At 47.9% G+C, this 13,211-nt stretch overlaps 1 protein-coding gene across 3 annotated transcripts in view; it reads left to right on the top strand.

Moving 5' to 3' along the window:
* Positions 1-7,406, top strand: part of LOC143286818 (uncharacterized) — a 48,913-nt gene extending 41,507 nt beyond the window's left edge. For 2 of the 3 annotated variants that reach the window (XM_076594625.1, XM_076594624.1), the window contains exons 7-8: positions 6,585-6,808; positions 7,268-7,406. In XM_076594625.1, the coding sequence (XP_076450740.1) occupies positions 6,585-6,760 (176 nt within the window). In that variant the 3' untranslated portion in view covers positions 6,761-6,808; positions 7,268-7,406. Of the gene's footprint in view, positions 1-6,584; positions 6,809-7,267 lie in introns of those variants that run through there. The other variant, XM_076594626.1, reaches the window with a different exon arrangement.
* The last annotated feature ends 5,805 nt before the right edge of the window (positions 7,407-13,211 follow it).

The raw sequence follows: 13,211 nt of genomic DNA, 5'->3' as shown, positions 1-13,211 counted from the left end.
GACTTTGCCGAGCTCCAACTGACCCTCCCCAATAGGGTCACGTATGCCGAATCAGTCCCTCAGGCTACTTTGTTACCCTTGACCCTCCTTACGCCATGTGACTCTAACTCCAGAACCACAAGGCAACTCAGAGTGCCAGAAATGGTGCAGGTATGGCTTAATAAGCCAGCCCGCACTGTCAGGGGTGCTGCTTCCATCCCTCCTCCAGGCAGGGAGTCCCTCTCGGCCCCGGGCGCCTTTTCCCCGGGAAAGTTTCTTTAAGATTCCTCCAAGGGAGGGGTGTGGTCCTGGTACACACAGGACCACCCTGCCTACAGCGGAGCAGAGCCCTCCGCACAGGACAGGATGTTGGTCTCACAGCGCACCACCTTCCCCACTTCAGCTAACCTATACTTTAAGACGTTAGCAAAGTGGGACAAATTGGCCCGCCGCTGCCCCCTCGAGGTTTCCACGGCGTACACCTTCGACACGTTCCTTCACAGGGCCAATGAGCTGTGGGAACAGTGTCCGGTTAATCAGGACAAGGGGTCTCCTTCCTCAGTCCCGCCGGGCCTCTTCACCGACCAGAGGTTACACGCTTTTGGCAATAGGGTAGCATCTGGTCTCACGGCAGCTGCAGACACAGCTACCAGCCTTCACTTCAGTACTGTGCTAGCGCGGCGTGATGCCATTTTCAGCCTCTCTAACATTCCTGTGGAGGAGAGGGCTGCCCTGCGGTCCATCCCAGCACAGCAGCACTCCCTCTTCGGCCAGTTCCCGCCCCATTTTGTCAGCCACAGGGCAGAGACAAACAGGGAGGTGGCCTCATATTTGGCCCATACCTCTCATGGGCTCCAGGGTTCTATGCCATTGAAGAGACCGGCCACCAGGGCCCCTCCATATACCACGCCGCCTGTCAAGGCAGCGTGTGCTGAATCAGGGTCAGAGGAATAAACCACCTTATGTCCGTCCAAGCCGACTGGCCATGCCCAAGGCCAGAAGGCAGCACCCCCAATGACTGGGCCCCGATTCAGCACCACCAGTCGTTCAGCCCCTCCAAGTAGGAAACTTGTCCCGGCATGCACATCAGTGGTGTGCTCTGGGACTCAACGACGGGATTATGTCGGTGCTAGAGTCTGGGTACATGCTGTCTTGGGTGGAGGACCTCCCCCCTCTAAGATCCACTCCTCCTCCTTAGGTGCCCAGCTCGACGGAGCAGGAGAGCGTCCTAGAAAAAGAGATATCGCACCCACTCCTCATGGGGCTATATCTCAACTCTCGGACCCGGGCCCCGGTTTTTACGGCTGGTTGTTGGTGATTCCAAAGGTCTCGGGAGGGTGGAGACCAGTTTTGGACTTGTCCCCCCTCAACAAATTCCTCCCCAAAATCAAATTCAAGAGGGACACACAGGCACAGATTCGGGAGACCATCCAACAAGGTGATTGGCCTACCTCTATCGATCTGGAAGATGCTTATTTTCATATACTCATCCATTCGGCATCCCGTCGGTACCTGAGGTTCGTGTGGAGGGACAAGGGGTTCCAGTTCCCGGCCCTCCCATTTGGTCTGTCCCTTGCCCCTTTCCTGTCTACCAAGGTGCTGCGGGAATTGGTGTCCATCGTCCGCTCGGAATCCATTTGTCTCTGTGTGTACCTGGACGACTTGCTTATCCTGGCCCAGTCGCAGGCCCTGTGCCTGAGTCATACGGCCAGACTTCTAGACCTTTGCTCCCAACGGGGCTTCCTCATGGACCAGCAGATATGCGATCTGTCCCCACGTTAGTCCTTCGACTTCTTAGGGATGAGATTCGACACGCGGTCTATGATAGTCTCTCTGGCGCCAGATCACTGGGACCGTCTGGCAGGCCTCCTCAGCCACTGGCGCCACTCCTCCCAAGATACAGCGTGGACACTTTCTTCCCTCTTGGGCATGATGGAGTCCACGGCACCTCTCATTCCCCTGGACAGGGTTCTCAAGCGCCCTCTCCAGAGGGCACTGAGGTTACGCCAGTCCCAGAGCACTCAGCCATGGGATACCCAGATATGTCTGGGCGAGTGGTTCCTCGAGGTGACATCAGAGTGGTTAATCACCCCCCTTCGGACACAGGGGGTGCCCTTAGCCCCACCTACTCTTCAGGTGGCACTCTTCACAGACGCCTCCTCCCTGGGCTGGGGAGCCCACATGGACTCACTCTATGCAGCAGGGACTTGGTCCCCGGAGGAGCGCCTGTGCCACATCAATGTTCTGGAACCGGAGGCAGTTCGCAGGACTCTCCTGCACTTCATGGGGGAGGCCACTGCCAAGACCATCCGCTTGTTCACGGACAAGACGACGGTCGCATGTTATGTGAACAAATGGGGGGAGCGCACTCGGCAGACCTCTCCATGCGGACTGAGGCTCTCCTCCGTTGGTGCCACAGCAAGGGCATTGCACTTTCAGCGAGACACTGAGCAGGACAAACCAACTTCTTGGCAGATGCTCTTAGCAGGTCCAAGAGTGTCATACGCACAGAGTGCACCCTGGACAAGGACAGCCTTCAGGGGGTGTGGGAACTGTGGTTTCGGCCGATGGTGGACCTTGTTCAACAAGAGACTTCCCACTTCCGTCTCTTCGGTTGCCGACCCAGAAGCGTGGGCAGTGGATGCTCTCTCTCTAGATTGGAGCAGTCTGATTGCCTCCGCGTTTCCTCCCTTTCCAATTCTGTCCAAGGTGATACGGAAAGACAGATTGGAACACCCGCAGCTGATCCTCATTGCGCCGAAATGGCCAGTCCAGACCTGGTTTCCGGACCTTCAGTCCCTGACACATGTTCCCACCCCTGGAACTTGAAACCAAATCTCATCTGCTGAGGCAGCCTCGCTCAGGCACTCCGCATTCCAATCCTCAACTGCTCCACCAGCACGCATGGCTGCTGTGCGGTCGGAACTGTCAGCATCACCATTGAAGTCCTCGACCCCTCGGTCGGCCTCTGTGTCGGCTGTGCTGACCCAGGGGTGTGCCTCCTCTGACCTCCTCTCCATAGTCACCAGAGCAAGGAGGCAGGGAACGGAGACTTTGTATGACTTTCGCTGGAAGAAATGGTTGCGGTGGTGTACAGCTCAGGGCATTACCCCTACGAACCTTACGAGCATGCAGCTGGCCAACTTTCTGGCTCTCTGCTCCTCGGTTCATCCTGTCTGCTAGTTCTGGGCGAGGGTACAGGTCTGCCTTCTGTACCACATTGCAAACAGCTAGGTGGTTCCGCCTTGGAAGCGGATTGCCTGCTCAGAGAGGTGGCTAGGGGTGCCCCTCTGAAGGAAGCTAGAGACCCCAGAAGAGTGCCCCTCTGGGACTTGTTCCTGGTGCTGGATTTCATTCGAAAACAGCCCTTCCTACCATTGTGGACTATTCCTTTTGACATCCTCACCCTCAAGACCACTTTCCTTCTGTGGCTGGCCACAGGCAGTCATAGAAGTGAGCTGCATGGGCTTAGTGGAATGCCACAAGATCTGGCCTTCCACAGAGATGGTTCCATCACTATTCGTTTCCTTCCAGAGTTTCTGGCTAAGAACCAAGACCCTGAGGTTCCTTCCCCCTCTCTGAGAGTCAGACCTTTGTCTGATATTCTTGCCCAAGATGATGAGGATAGGCACCTGTCCTGTTCGGTGTCTCAAATATTATTGGGATAGGTCTTGCCATAGGCGTTCTTCTCAGAGGTGTCTGCTCATCTCCCTCAATGAGAATTACAAGAAAGACATCGCTGCAGGCACCATTTCCCGCCAGGTTTCCCAAGTCATTCGTAGAGCCTACTCTCATGCACACAGGGATATCAGCTGTCTTCATCCCAGAGCACACGAAGTGCGGGCCATAGCTACTTCGGCTGCTTTCCAGCACTCAGTGCCAACGCAGCATGTCTTGGAGGCAGCCTTCTGGTGGTCTGAGAATCCCTTCATCAACTTCTACCTCAGGAATTTCCGTATGACCAGGGCTGACGGTTCCAAGGGGATTTCCTTTGTCGCGGCTAACACTGCCGTCTCAGTTACAAGGGCTCCCCATATGAACCAGTAGGCGTGGCCCTCCTCCATTTGCTTTAAATTCTGCATCAGTTTGACATGGTACAGTATATGACACCAAAAGGAGGAGTTTGTATTATACTCCATGTTTGGTGTTAAATATACTTACCATGTCAAACTCGAATGCCCGCCCGTCCGTCCCCGCGTCTCCGCCGTGGTTCTCATGGGGCATTTTTGTTCATGGCCACGGAATGATTAAGCGCTTATAGTTTTTACAGGCGTTTGATTGGCTGAGAGCGGGTGGGCCCGTCTTTTCACCGTTAGCCGCGCGAAATTTGGCCAAGCAGAGCAAACCAATAGGCCTAGTTTGCATCAGTTTGACATGGTAAGTATATTTAACACCAAACATGGAGTATAATACAAACTCCTCCTTTTAGAAGGTTGTTTGCAAAGAGTGAATGTACATATTTATCTTTCTGCATTAAAAATTACCTGGTTATGTCAACTGAAATACTCGACAGACTTTCAACATTTTGTTTTTGACCTGTTTGATGTATGGAAAAAATGGATACATTTGGTGAAGAATATTTACATGTTTGCATGAGACATTTTAACTCACTGCAGACAAAAGGCCCCAATCAGGGCCCTACTATTTACAAGCGTTTCAGACGAATGGCCCTGATCGGGGTCTTGGATAGTTTTGATTTTTTTTATATGGCACCTAATTTCCATAATGACGTTATGAGCAAAGAATATCTTAACTGACATTTACACTCTCCACTGCTACCAGTGTGTGTTACTGTGTTTGTGAACAAGAGTTATTTTCGTGGTGACTGGTTCACGTGAACAGTGGGTGTCAACAATGCCATCTGACCCAGTTTCATCTCAGTCACAAGGCAGACAACAGAATTAGACAAACGGCCTCTGTCATGGCTGTTTTTACATTCTGAATTTAATCTGTTTCAAACTCTTTGTGCTTTCCTGTATTCGTTTACAAGTCATTATGTGTGCAAATTTCAAACAAAAAATATGGATACTTCCATCATCTCACTGTATGATAGCATATTTTGTTCCCAACTAACTTATCTTACTGACCAGTTTTGAAGTTTTCTGTTCATAGATTCTAACCTTCTTTTTTTTTTTTTTTTTTTTTTTTTTTAGATTTTATTTGTTACCCATACAAGTGGGTCATCTGTGGGGGATATTCAGGGGAGATAATCAGCAGTACGAAGTGAGTTAACAATATGAATATGTTTTGGCGGGATGTTTTGAAACATAAGAAACATCACAAATCATGTATTCCAGTGGATGTAGATGAATTCATGGCAGATTATATCCATTTGAATGTAAATGTTTTGAGGGGTGGTAAAACTGTCTTCATTAACCCTTTCGCTGCCAGGAAAATAAGATTTAAGTGAAATCTCTTTGCCAGGGGTTTTTCACAAAAAAACAGGTATAAATTTTCAAAAAATTCTGTGCTCTTTGTTATTGGAGAAAGACCCATAAAAGTATACATTTTCTGAAAGGGAAATGAATAAAGAATACAAAACACATGATGTTTTCCCATTTTATATATTTTAAGTGACATGCTGTTGTTTTGAAATCAGTGGTTTGTTTTTTGTCACATTTTCAACTTGTTCATTACAAACATTAGTCAGGTAATTTGCACAAAAATATCATTTTCTGGACAAATGGACATCTGCACACACAAAATCATACTAGAACAACCACAATATAAAAAAACTGAAAAAGAAATAAATGCATTGTGACTTCTGCAAGTGATAATATGGATGTGAGGCCACGCCCCCTCAGTCTCCACCCCCTCCTCTTCACCCCTCTCACACGGTCACTTCATCCAGTTCTCATCAGACCGCGTTGGCTGAGTGCCAAGAAAATAGCTCATACGGTGTCCTGCTAAAAATTCGGTGACCTGTCGTCTGCTAGAGTTGAACAGCCGGCATCACTCACTGATAGTCGCATCTTGGCCACTCTCTTGATTGCTCCCTTTATTTTCTATCAAATCGTCCTATAAATGTTCACCACTGTCTTCTCCTTCGAATTTATGCTCCAATTCTTTCTGAGCATCAGCTAAAGAAAGTAATCTTGGTTGATTTAGTTCGCCACGAGCGCATGTCTTGAGCACGGAGTCAGTCCGACATTTTGTTGAGCGAGTGAGGAGAGGAGCCAGGCAAAGACTGCGGCCAGTAACCCAACCGAAACGTTCAAATAAAGGACTGCCTTATGACGCAGATGGTGTTTCTAGCTATGAATAGAATCTAGAATGATTCCCCAAGCTAAAGCTACCAGCATTTTTGTCAACGAACTGAATGCAAAGCAGGGAAAAGTCAGAATATTTCGATGACGAGTTATCTCGTCATTGTGGCAGCGAAGCATACATGCTTTCCATGACGAGTTATCTGGTCATGCAGGCAGCCTGGGGATTAAAGAATGGGTAGATAATGATATTTTATTAATTAGTCAACTTTTTGATACTGAAAATGCAGGAATTTTTCAAAAAAGTGTTCTGAAAATGCAGAAATTGTGCCTAAACTTTGTTGGTATGTTACTTGAAAGAGTTCAGTGAGTGTGGGTTTTTTTTAACATTGTATTCAGATAATCGAGCAGAGGTGATGGCCATTTCCCAGACAATGGGCTACAACCATGAGCTTCAGGTGTTCACTCTACCATCTGGTCGCACCTTCTCCATGCATGATATGTCCAAGATCGGGGGCAAGGAGCGACAGAAGATCCGTGTGAATGTCTGCACTCCATCCAGAGGCTGGAGCTGACCATGGAAGAGAAGATTCTGTTCAAGTGTGTCGTGCTATTCACTGTGGGTCAGTAACACTCTTTCTTTGCACATGTGTGTGTGTGTGCGTGCTTGCTTTTGTGTGTGTGTGTGTGTGTGTGTGTGTGTGTGTGTGTGCAAGATTTTAGATTTGAATCTTTTGGGGATGAAAAAATTCTTTTCAAGGTGGGTCTGCCAAATTTGTTCTCTTTTCTGACAACAGTTTGCAGGTTGAAAATGATAGGTTTTCCATCGTTTTCATCCACAGCAAAAGTTTTAATGTTTCACTTGGTTTTTTTTTTCCTTTCTGTCTTTGATTTGTAATTGTGTTTTCTTCTTTGTTTTATTGGTTTCCGAATTTTTTTTATTATTACAAATTAAGAATGTTTTGTTCTTTATTTTATTTGTTTGTTTGTTTTGTTTCTGGTCATCTTTTATTTGATAAAACAAGTTCCAACATTAATATCATTTCATTATCATCTTTGTCACTTTTTTCCATGTTCCGTAGGAAAGGATGATGTGGAGGAACCAGAACGTGTCAGTTCCATACAGTGGGAAATGATGCAGTGCCTCAGGTGGCTGCTAAAGCACAACAGGCGTCCGAACCCTGACATCATCCTGGCCCGTGTCATTGCCGTCTTTGGGCGCCTGAGGGAATTCGCCATGGTCTTCTATGAGTGGATGAAAAGCAAGCCCTTCGCACACTATGCCCAGTTCAAGCAGAACGACTTGTTGGCAGAATGGTTTTCAAACAGCTGAGAAGTGTTGTGTGTGTGTTGCTATATGTGGTGCTATGTGTGTGTGTGTGTGTGGAGCTTTGGCTTAACTGTTGTTGGCAATATGTCAAAAGGCCATATGATACAAGAAAAAGATTCTGTAAAAAAATAAATAAATAAAATAATAGTTTTCCAGGCCAGCATGTACAGACTTCACTGGTCACCCAATTCTCTTCATGTGCTCATGCATGCAGTGTATGAAATTTGTGTATTTAAGATTTTGAAATCCATGCCAGCTCAGTCTCTTACACCACGTATACAGAAATGTCAATTGTATCTAAAACTGAGGAAAATATGAGGTACTTTTACATTTAAGTTGTTGTACACACATGCACACACACACACCACATCTAATATCACTCAAAGTGAAAAGACCTTAAATTAAAGAAACATACACACATAAACACACAGACATGTGCTCACACTCACTCTCTTTAAACCATTCCCCTCAGTCCCTTCTGCCCCCCTCAACCCTCATCCCACTTTTCTCATTCAACAACAGCTCAATTTCTTTTAAGCTGAGAGAAAAAGGAATGGAAAAATTGTCTTACCTTACATGTCTTTCCCCTACCCCATAGAGACATACATACATACATGCTGCTTTTATGATTATATATAAAAAGGTGTTGTTTTTCAACTTTGTTTTATTTATTTTATATATATATATATGTGTGTGTGTGTGTGTGTGTATTATATATATGTATATATATATATATATATCACCGAAGGCGAACTCTATGAGCGAGGCGCAGGCTACACCTTCTTTTGGAGTGGTCGCGGACCTGAAGAGAGACGTGAGGCTGGAGTTGGCTTTGCAGTGAAGACAACCCTCGTTGGCAAGCTGGCTGGCCCCCCGAAAGGAGTGAATAATCGCCTGATGACGATGAAACTCCCTTTATGCAACGGGAAGAAGTTTACCACCATTGTCAGCGCCTACGCACCCACCATGACCAACCCGGATGAGATCAAGGACAAGTTCTACGAGGACCTGAACGCTGTCATCACCACTGTTCCCAACGCAGACAAACTCATCATTCTTGGTGACTTTAACGCAAGAGTTGGCTGTGATTGTACCTCCTGGGAAGGCGTGATTGGGAAGCATGGGGTTGGCAACTGTAACAGCAATGGTCAGCTACTTCTCCAGACATGTGCCGAGCATGACCTTATCACAAACACCGTCTTCTGCCTCCCTACCCGTAACAGGACGTCATGGATGCATCCTCGCTCTGGGCATTGGCATCTCATCGACTTTGTCTTCGTCAGGAAGAGGGACAGGCAGGATGTACGAGTCACGAGGGCCATGTGCGGCGCCGAGTGCTAGACAGACCACCGCCTTATCGTCTCCAAACTCAACCTCCGCATCCAGCCCAAGATACGGCCTCAGGGCATGAAAGCACCCAAACGCCTGAATGTCAACAAGCTGGAGCTAGGCAGCATCAAGCAGAGCCTTGCTGACACCCTGGAGGAACGCCTTGAGTCCACCGTGCTGGACAACCAGAATGTGGAGGCAGCATGGGGCGCACTGCATGAGACGGTGTATAACACTGCCATGGAGTGCCTGGGGCCTTCTGCCAGGAAGCACAAAGACTGGTTTGATGAGAACTGCACTGAGATCAAGCAGCTGCTGGAAGACAAACGCCAAGCCTACAGAGCCCACATTGAAGATCCCAAGTCACAGTCAAAGAAAGACATACTGAAGAGCGCACGCAGCACCATCCAGCTGAAGCTGCGGCAGATGCAGGATTCCTGGTTGAGCAACAAAGCTGACGAGATCCAGGGCTTTGCAGACAGGAACGACATGAAGAACTATAACGGCCTGAAAGAAGTCTATGGTCCCACCACCTCCGGATCTGCTCCACTCCTCAGTGCTGATGGTTCTACCCTAATCACTGACAAGAACGGGATCCTTGAGAGATGGGCTGAACACTTTGACAGCGTACTGAACCGCCCTTCCACCATCAATGATGAAGCCATCAACCGACTCCTCCAGGTGCCAGTCAGTGATTCATCGGATGCCATTCCAACTTTGGAGGAGACCCAGAAAGCTATCCGTCTGCTATCCAATGGCAAAGCCCCTGGCTCAGACTCCATTCCATCTGAGGTCTACAAAGAAGGTGGTATGGCGCTGACTGAGAAGCTTGATCAGCTGTTCCAGCTCATCTGGCAGCATGAGGTAGTTCCACAGGACTTCAGAGATGCTTCCATCATATACTTGTACAAGTGCAAAGGAAATCGTCAGGCCTGTGACAACCATCGTGGAATATCCCTGTCCGTTGCAGGCAAGACTCTGGCCAGAGTGCTACTCGACCGTCTCATAGCGCACCTTGAGCAAGGTCTCCTACCAGAGAGCCAGTGTGGATTCCGGAAAGAACGTGGGGCAATCGACATGGTGTTTGCTGCCAGGCAGCTCCAGGAGAAGTGTCAGGAACAGAACGCCGACCTTTACTCCACCTATGTCGATCTGACCAAGGCCTTCGATACTGTTAGCAGAGATGGCCTTTGGAGAATCTTGGCGAAGTACGGATGTCCCAGAAAGTTCATCACCATTATACGGCAACTACACGATGGGATGGTGGCCCTAGTCCAAGACAACGGAGAGACTTCAGAACCATTCCCTGTCTCCAACGGAGTCAAGCAAGGGTGTGTTCTTGCCCCCACCCTGTTCAGTCTCATGTTTTCAGCCATGCTGACAAATGCCTTCAGAGACGCTGACGTAGGCATTGGTATCAGGTACCGCACAGATGGCTCACTCTTCAACCTCAGGAGGCTTCAAGCAAAAACCAAGGTGAGGACAGACACCATCAACGACTTCCTGTTTGCTGATGACTGCGCTCTCAACACTGCCTCTGAAGCTGACATGCAACACAGCGTCAACAAGTTCTCTGCTGTCTGTGACAACTTTGGCCCCACCATCAGCACAAAGAAGACTGAGGTGATGCACCAGCCAGCTCCAGGAAAGCCTTACGTTGAACCAAACATCTTCATCAATGGGCAACGACTGAACGTGGTGGACAAGTTCACATACCTGGGCAGTACACTCTCTCACACAGTTGTCATCGACGACGAGGTGAATGCCAGACTCGCCAAAGCCAGCGCTGCCTTCGGCAGACTCCATAAGAACGTTTGGAACAGGAGAGGCATCACCCTGGAGACGAAGCTCAAAGTATACAAGGCCATAGTTCTCACCACACTGCTCTATGGATGTGAATCATGGACGGTCTACAAACGCCACGCCAAAAAGTTGAACCACTTCCACACCACCAGCCTCAGAAAACTTCTCGGCATAAAGTGGCAAGAGAAGATCCCTGACACAGAGGTGCTCACTCGTGTAAACTTGCCCAGCATCTACACCATCTTGATGCAGGCCCAGCTGTGCTGGGCAGGTCATGTAGTTCGCATGCCAGACCATCGGCTCCCCAAGAAACATGCTGTATGGCGAACTCCAACATGGCAAGCGCTCCCATGGAGGCCAAAAGAAGCGCTTCAAAGACACTCTGAAAGCTTCTCTGAAGGCCTTCAACATCAACCACGACACATGGGAGCTGAATGCAATGGACAGACCAAAGTGGCGTTCAGCTGTCCACACAGGCGTCAAATCCTGTGAGGCCAACAGAATTGCTGCAGCAGAGCAATGCAGACAGGCCAGGAAAAGCAGTGCCAGCAAGTCCCCGACAGCTGCCACCATCCCCTGTCCACACTGCGTCAGAACCTTCCGGGCGCGGATCGGCCTGACCAGTCATCTGCGCACCCACAGAGCCCAACCCACCCACCCCTAGGATGACTAGATGGTCCTCGTTGATCCCGACGGACAAACCATATATATATATATATATATATATAAGGTCACATACACACTGATATATATATATCAGTGTATATTTGAAATTTTGCGATAGAATCAGATTCTTTTGCATTCCCAAATTGAACAGAGAGATACACGGCAGGACAGGAGAGCTTTTAGTTTTTCAGCTGTGCAAGCTGACAGTGTACTGCCTGTTATTGTCTGTCACTGTCCCTCACTTACATCCTTTGAAACAAATCTTCTCCGTTCGTGGGCTGCGACTCCCACATTCACTTGTATACACAAGTAAGTGTTTACGTCTATGACCATTTTTATCCCTGCCATGTAGGCAGTCATACTCTTCCGGTTAACAAATGTTTACGTCTATGACCATTTTTATCCCTGCCATGTCTTCCGGTTAACAAATGGCTGTAAACAAGAAATTCGCTTCATTTTAATTACAATCGACCTGCAATCTCATACATTGTCAGCCAACCATCCACAAATGGCAACAAAACGGAAAGAGAATAAACCGTACGCCGTCAGCAACGGAAGAAAATGCGGAATTTTTAAACACTGGAACGACCTTCAAGATCAGTTACTGGGTTCTCCAGAGCAGCATATAAAGGTTATGAAACTATGGCCGAAGCACTTGAAGCAATGCGACTTGCTGGACATGAAAACCCGACAATCTACGATGTCGGTGAGTACATGAATGATGAAAATGATGAAGTAACAATTGATCAGATGTACCGTGATGAAGATAACCATGAAATGATTGAAAACAAGAAAAGCTGCTTATGTGGACAAGAAACGGAAGAACGCACGTTGCGATGTTCCGACTGTCACAAAAAAATTCATTTTTCATGTACAAACCTCCCAACCTACCAGATTTGTGTGTTCGTGAAATCGTCACGCAAGTATACGTGCAAAGTTTGCAGTGACATTTTCTACGATGAAGCTATAGCAGAAAACATATTTCCCAAAGAAACAGAACATAAAAATGACGTAAACAAAGATGACGTCAGTTATCCTGGCACGGTCACAAATAAGCTATTGATGTCACAACACCAAACAGTGACGTCAATCCTGCGGAACCTCGAGCGCGCAGTGGAAAATGTAACCTCGTCCCTTGCCGATCTTCAACATCCTAAACGCCAAGAGGAACTGATGTCAAATATAAAAGAAGCTCTACGGTCCCACCAACTCCCACAGGAACCATCCATTCAAGTGACCACATCCCATGCCACAGTCCAAACAGAAGAGAAGGCATATACAAACCTGAAATCGTCCATCAAGTCCTTTTTCTCACCAAAGAAACCCACTGTGAATGAACCGTCTACCCCAAAACTTTCATCCATTCCCTCAAATCAAATTGTTCAATCAACATCCACCATAAAACCATCAGTTGAATTGTGCCCTGTCAATAGTCAGAACACATATTCTGCGGGTATTCATGACAAAACCAAACACCAGACACCAGTCAGCAGCAAACACTCAGTCACACCAGGATCAACAGTTGAACGGGCGAAGGCAGCCCCCTCAATCAACATGGCTGTAAAGTCTTCAAGTGACTTATTATCCGCAAGTAAAACCCGAACTGGCCCTTCAAAAGGAGCCAAACACGACAGAAAAGAGAAAGCCACTACACAGAAAAAGAGGTCGCCACAACAGAACGCAGACAGACACGGAAACAATGCCAACAGCTGGGCAAGGGAGAGTTCAGAGGAAACACAGGACTCTGAAAGCGACACAACGGACAACGACGAGGACGAAAATCGTCAGGACACCCACAAGATTTCCCAACTCCCACGAGTTACCCTGCTCCATGACTCAGTGTTGAAAGGAGTGCAAGCAGACAGACTTGGTCGTTCTTATGGCCTGGACATTGATAA

Source organism: Babylonia areolata, chromosome 10 (genome assembly GCF_041734735.1).
Source record: "Babylonia areolata isolate BAREFJ2019XMU chromosome 10, ASM4173473v1, whole genome shotgun sequence".
In the NCBI taxonomy this organism is placed as follows: domain Eukaryota; kingdom Metazoa; phylum Mollusca; class Gastropoda; order Neogastropoda; family Buccinidae; genus Babylonia; species Babylonia areolata.
The sequence above is the reverse complement of the archived record's forward strand: the minus strand, read 5'-3'. Positions and strand labels throughout refer to the sequence as shown.